Here is a 7,291-nt window from a genome sequence, read left to right on the forward strand (position 1 = left end):
CTGGAGGGACCCTCCTGGCTTTTTCTCTTACATGCACTCATACAAACATGCTTACACAAACACACAGATTAGCAGCCACATCATGTTAGCCAGAGGGACACGCACTCATCAGTTTGTTTGTAAACAGCAGATTAGCGCGCGGTAAAAAGTCGTACACTGGGTCCCTGAAGGGAACACATGAACACACACACACACACACACACACACACACACACACACACACACACATTGAAAGAGCAAAGATACAGTTTCTCTCACCTTAAACCGAACGTAAATCACCAGAACACTCTTTGTATGAGCGCAAACATCTAAGACCTCAATTTCAGCCTTTCGGTCACATTTAATTGAGACTTTCTGAATTAAGAGATTCTGTCTTTCTCACATAACTGAGCTTTTTTTGAGTTTGTGGTTTTGTTACAAGTCCTATTTTAAGCTTCACACTTCTGCAGTATTCAGCTTCCTCTCTTAGCTTGTCTTGGACTGCTGCTTTTCCCACAGTGTTGCGGAATATAAAGAGCAAAGATATACACACATACATATATAGATTTATAAAGCTCAGTTTTGTTTCTCTCTCTTCAATATCACCATAAGTATAAATTTTTGTTTTGCACAATTTTGTGACAACCTTATCTTTTGTTTTTCAAAATCACATGCTTAGATAGAAAAATGAGACTATGGATATATAATGCAAATAATATATAGAATAGATTAGGTCAAATCCCAAAGAGATAATGCCATAATATTATTTGAAGAAGGTTGTGGCGTAAGGTGGTCTCCAAAGACCCCAATAATACCCTTAAATTTCTGCCTGCAATTAAAATACAAACATGCAATCTTGCACTGTTCTACTATTTGTTTCTTTTAAACTATTATTACTTTTCTGCATTCCTCTGGGATCACTTTCCACTCCAATATTGTGGATATGCTGCTCCAATTTAGCAATCTGAACAGAATAAAAAAAAACTGTCTGGCTTATTGCCGGTTCCTGGAACGCAGGATAACAAATTGAAAGGATTAAATCAAGCAGGGACTCAAGAGGGCCCGAGAAAATGGTATTTTCTTTTGAGTATCTTAAATTATTTTAACAACTCCATCAGCCTCATTCCAGCATCATATAACCCACTTTATATCTCACTGATTTTGCTGATTAAATATCTAAGCAACAAAAGACGATAAATGCTGTCAGACAGTAGTAGCATTTTGAGCTCATCAGAATCGTGATTCTGTGCTGATTGTCTTTCAGATGCCACCTAAAGTAGCTAAGCATGTGCTGAATGTACCACTGATATCAGCAAGTAGCATGATAAATGAATTCTCCTTTAGGTTGTGCAAAGAGTACAATGAAAATCTGTCTCCGTTACCTGGGAAACCTGCCAAAAGCTGGAAGGAGCTGAAATATGAATTAACAGCAGCATTAGGACGGAAAAAAAATAACTGACAAATAGAAAAAAGCAAATAATCACTATGGAGTTTTTCCAAAAGGTTTATTAATTATAGAGGAAGTTGTGATCAAAAACAACAGAGTGTAAGAACAGAATCCAAGTATATACTTAGAATGTCACTAGAGCACAGATTAGGTTGTTTTATGTAATAATTTCTTCATGGGGGGAAAAAAAAACATCAAAGTGCCCTATATACGACAACTCAAATAGCCTATACCATGTATTTCAAGGCACTTGAATGCTGGTACTCTGCATCTGCTGCAACAACAATTTCATATAATCATCAGGTTATTGCTACTCTAATGATCACACATGGGGAAACTTAGTACAACGTGTTTTAAATTACATTCTGATCAAATACTTGAACAGAACAAATCAATTTGAACAACTCAAGTGAGCAAAAATGCTTAACAGATGAAGCAAATCTATAAGCAGTTTGAATCTTTGAAGCAAAAGAGAGGAAGGACAACCTAAAGGTGCCAAGTAATACAACAATAATTCTCTTTCCAATAACACTTAATGGTTTTAAAGACATAATACACAGACATATCTAATTAAGTCTTAAAATATTTGGTCTTTCTATATAAAACCTGGAAATAGAGATGGGTTCAAGTAGCGAACATGCATAGCCTCTAGGTAGTGTGAATAGAACATGAAAAAAAAACCCAACAAAAACAAAACAGACCATTCAAACATCATCTCCTTCAACAAGTAACATCAGCCACAAGCCACAGGTCTTTCTATATAAAACCTGGAAATAGAGATGGGTTCAAGTAGCGAACATGCATAGCCTCAGGTAGTGTGTATAGAAGCTGAAAAAAAAAACATCAAAAACAAAACAGACCATTCAAACATCATCTCCTTCAACAAGTAACATCAGCCACAAGCCACAGCTGTGTTTGTGCTCAAACAACACCACCTCAGTTTCACACAAGCTGGAAAAGGCACTAAGAATGAGAGGTACAGATTGAAGCACTGAAGCACTAATGAAGCTCTCATGGCTTAAAGCTACAGCGCATTTCATTTTACACACAAAATCCACAAACTGCCATAATAAATCAAGAGGTGTACTTATATCCGGTTTGCATAGAAATCATAACTTTCACATCTGAATTTACCCTTTAACCAGAGGGGAAGATCCCTGGGGCATCACTGCAGCACACTGATATGACTGGAACTTTCCTGAGGTGTTGACTCTCTAAACCTCAAAATTTATAATGGCACTCTGTAGATATATATACATAATTTCAGATTTTCCCAAACTGTGTGCATTGTAGCTTTAAGAACAGCTCGAACACTTTCTCATCGAATATAAACAATTTCTGCATATCCTTCTTAGTAAAGTGTCAATGCAACAACAAAGAAGACATTTGCATAATGATATTGTCCATATATAAAATTACGAAAGAAAAATTATTCTCCCTAAATGGTTTTCCTATTTTTAATAATATTTTCATGTCTATCTATATCTTACGTGATACTACAATAAATCTCTACTCTAACTAATACTACAATAAATTCACAATTTGAGGATATTTCAAATATTGGTCACCAGGCTGTCTCTCATCAGCCCTAAAAGTCTTAGATCAAATTAGATCAAATAAAACACAATTCCAACATCCTTTCAGCCCTGATTGTCACACTGTAAATCTAATCTGACAGTTTTTCCTCTGAGCATTTTTATTTAATACCAAACGATTCTCAATCTGCCGTGACATTATTGCACAATTCACTGTGCATATCTAAATACATATATTTTATCCTTAGACCTTTTCACCATTTTACTCATGATATACAAATAAATGAGATAACTGAGCGCAATTTGAAAAAAATAAAAGTAACACCAAACCACAAAAAAGTTCCAAGCGCAGAATATTTCTTGCTAAATTCACTTGAATTGAAGCGGTACACTGAGGAAGAAACCGCACGGAATGAACCACAACGTATTTAGGCTTCTGAGCTACTGAAGATCATTCACAGTCCTTAAAGGATAAAATACTCTTCCCATTAGATTTCATAAGCATACAATAATATACATACACACTGTCCCAGAGAAAGTAAATGTAGCTCTTTGGTAACTTTCATCTCAAAGGGTGAATTCAGAAATGTAAATCGAAAGGCTATGCATTCACAAACATACACCTGTAGAGTATGTACACAAAAACATACCGATGAAGCAGGTGTGATGCATGAGTCAAGGTGAAGGTCCAGGTCTTTCTATACTGACTCCTATATAGTGTACCTTAGCAAACATGAAACCTCCAATATCACAGCCGCCATAAGGAGATTAAAAATATGTTTAACAAGCTTGAATGATGCGTAAACTTCCAATTATTTCATAAAGCCATTGCAGAGAATGTATACTTGTGTGACTTCATGTGTTACTAGTAGCTCGATGTGAAAGTGTATTTGGAAAGTGACAATATAACGCAGAGATTAAAAATAAAATAAAAGCTGTAGGTTGGATACATACTGGAATGCATAGCGATCCCTTTTTCGAGGTCCCCTAGCATGGTCCCTTTTTAAAGGCAGATTCTATGATGTTCTGTGAGGGTTTCTTAACATCCCACTTCCCAATTGAACAGCGCTGTGAACATCAGTTAGAATCTAACAGTCTTGCTCTATATGTTAAGGCCTAATTCGTTTAGGTGTTTACAAACCGCTGTAGTGGGCACTGGTGAATACATCTGCTAATAAAAATTGTTGGACAGAAAAAATGAGTGCAATTTTAATACAAGGCAGTGTGTGGAGGTGCATGAGCGACAAGACAAGTCGTGGCCCCTTAAGTGGAATGATAGCTTTATGTGTACATGTGCATTTGTCTGAGCATAAATATTTGTGTGCAGTGATGTGACAGGATATGGTGTTTCTCAGGCTTTGATGAATGCAGGAATATTAGGGACCTGCATGTAGATATGTGTGTTACTCAGAGGTCAGTCGTAGCCTTAGCAGTGAGGGCCTGGATGCGACTGGTGTTGCAGTTTTTGCAGAGAACATGGCCATCCAGAGGGTAGCAACCCTGGTTGTCTCCCTCAGAGAGAAGACAGCCACAATCCTATAGTGAGGACACACACAAAATAGTTTTAAAAAAGGACAAAACTGTCAGTACAAAACTTCTATTTCCAAAGACATTTAGGAATTTTTTAACCAACCACCCCAAGGGCTTTCTCTCACCTCACAGCGATAACACTGCACATGGAAGTCACGGTCTAAAGCCACAATACGCACTGTCTCCTCCTGGCCAGGTGCTGGCATTATGGGCTCTTTACACACAGAGCAATGAGGGGCAAATTTCCTTGAAAAAGGGAAGGAAAAACAGTCAAAGACAGATCACAAAAAAGTATCTCTAGGACAGAGATGCTCAAAGTTGGCTTGTGATGACCTTTGATACAAGTGAATTTGATCAAAAAAAATAATAATAATATACACTATTCAAAACTTTAAGGTTGGTAAGAACTTTTTTAATTAAATGAATACTTTCATTCAGCAAAGACACATTACATTGATCACAAAAGTGACAGTAAAGACATTTATTATGTTATGAAAGATTTCTAAATACATTCAAATAAATGCTGTTCTTTTGAACTTTATATGTTGGTTTCCACAAAAAATATAAAGCAATGCAGCTGTTGTCTAGATAGATGGATGGATGTTTTTGAGCACCAAATCAGCATAATTTCTGAAGGTTCATGCAACATTGAAGACTGGAGTCATGACTGCTGAATATCCAGCTTTGCAATCACCGGGACAAATTATGTTTTAAATATATTAACATAGAAAACTTTGTTACTATAATATTTATTTAAACTTTATTTTAATATAATATTATTGTAGTATTATTGTTTTACTGTATTTTTTATCAAATAAATTCGGTCTTGGTGAGCATACAAAAACTTGAAAAATATAAATACATTTTTACAAATCCTACCGACCCAAACTTTTTGATGGGCAGACCATCAGCCATCAATAAAGCTAATATTACTACCCAGCGGAACTTATTTCAAAGACACAAATGTTTTAGAAAGCTCCACAATGAATACATTTGTGTGTCCAGCAATTTGAGAACACAGGACAGGAACAGAAAGAGATGAGGCGATTATGTGTACACAAAAGCAAATCAGTCAGGTGATTCACTTCTTCATTGGGTTTTACCAACAAACAGTAAAAAGGGGGAAGTGCAGCAGATGGTGGCCTAATTATACCACAATAGTAACAATGAGTACAATCCAGGTACAGCCCAACTGTTCCTCGACACAATAGCATTTCTGTTGTGATCATATTCTCACAATCCCATATTCCTTCTGAAACCTTTCAATTCCTTAATACATACAAAAAAGCTGAACAGACTACTTAAAAGTCATATTTCCTGTAAATAAGATGTTAAATTGTTTTGAATGTCATATCTGAACCCTAAAATAGCTTTCAGTATTTTATTAAGTTTAAGTCATGTCATTGAGATTGAAATAACATCATGTTATGTACTAAATGCGTTTACATATTTGAAGCATATTTGTGTGCCTGGTCATACTTGTGGAAGTCTTCAATGCAGTGGATGTGGTTGGAGGCGTCCACAGTAAAGGGAATACCATCCAGACTCCGATGGCAGACCACACAGATGAAGCACTGGGGATGATAGGCCTTCCCAGTTGCACGCAGGATACGCTCCATTATGGGCTTACTACATATGTTGCAGGTCTCCAGGGTGTTCTAAAATCCAACACAGAGAAACAACGATCTTTCATAATGTACAAGCTCAGCCAAAGCAAACTGAGATAGATTTACACTACCGGTCAAAAGTTTGGGATCAGAATGATTTTTAATGTTTTTTACAGGAGTTTCTTATGCTCATCAAGGCTGCATTTATTTGATCAAAAATACAGAAAAAATTTAATATTGTGAAATATTATTATGATGTTAAATAATGTTTTTCTATTTTAATATACATTAAAATCTAATTTATTCCTATTTCAAATATAAATCTTTTCTAGCAATATACACTACAGTTCAAAAGTTTGGGGTCAGTAAATTTTTATTCTTTATTTTTTTGAAAGAAATTAAAACTTTTTTACGGCAAGGATGTGTTACATTTTTAAGAAGTGATACCAAAGATATATATTTTGTTAGAAAATATTTATATTTTGAATAAATGCTCTTCTTTTTTAACTTTTTATTCATCAAAGAATCCTAAAAAAGTATCGCAGTTTCCAAAAAAAATATTTGGCAGCACAACTGTTGCCAAAATTGATAATTCTAATAATAAATCAGCATATTAGAGTGATTTCTTAAGGCTAATGTGACACTTTATACTGGAGTAATGGCTGATGGAAATTCAGCTTTGCATCACATAAATAAATAATATTTTAAAGGATATTAAAGGTGACATATTATGCCCCTTTTTACAATATGTAATATAAGTCTCAGGGGTCCCCAGAATGTAACTGTGAAGTTTTAGCTCAAAATACTCCACAGATCATTTATTATATCATTTTGCAAATGCCTATTTTGCTGTTTTTCGGGCCTGTCTCTTTAAATGCAAATGAGCTGCTGCTCCCCGCCCCCTTTTCCAGAATAAAGCTGCACCATTACAGCTTGTACCTGCTAAAAAAACATCTGTTTTGGTTCTGATTATCATGTTTATCGTGCTGAAATCATGAGTTTTAAACCATGAGTTTAAACTTCTAATATACGGTTTTCTGAGTGCACACATCCGAAGCACACGGACAGAAAGCGGCTGTCACAGCATGTGAGTACTAAACTAAGTTCTCATTCACACACAAGTTTACGTTAAAAACACACATGACAAAAACAGTCGGTTATGTCTGTGAAGGTAAACAGCTGGGAAATAAATC

General features: G+C 35.6%; 1 protein-coding gene across 2 annotated transcripts in view; it reads right to left on the minus strand.

Annotated features, from left to right (window-relative positions):
• Positions 1 to 2,244: 2,244 nt before the first annotated feature.
• Positions 2,245 to 7,291, minus strand: part of LOC107752632 (lipoma-preferred partner homolog) — a 201,604-nt gene continuing 196,557 nt past the window's right edge. For both annotated transcript variants that reach the window (XM_016568655.1, XM_016568654.1), the window contains 3 exons: positions 5,971 to 6,149; positions 4,617 to 4,737; positions 2,245 to 4,497 (listed from right to left, as the gene is read on the minus strand). In XM_016568655.1, the coding sequence (XP_016424141.1) occupies positions 4,369 to 4,497; positions 4,617 to 4,737; positions 5,971 to 6,149 (429 nt within the window). In that variant the 3' untranslated portion in view covers positions 2,245 to 4,368. The remainder of the gene's footprint in view (positions 4,498 to 4,616; positions 4,738 to 5,970; positions 6,150 to 7,291) is intronic.

The sequence above is a fragment of the Sinocyclocheilus rhinocerous genome, unplaced genomic scaffold, assembly GCF_001515625.1.
Source record: "Sinocyclocheilus rhinocerous isolate Xijiao unplaced genomic scaffold, SAMN03320098_v1.1 scaffold1733, whole genome shotgun sequence".
In the NCBI taxonomy this organism is placed as follows: domain Eukaryota; kingdom Metazoa; phylum Chordata; class Actinopteri; order Cypriniformes; family Cyprinidae; genus Sinocyclocheilus; species Sinocyclocheilus rhinocerous.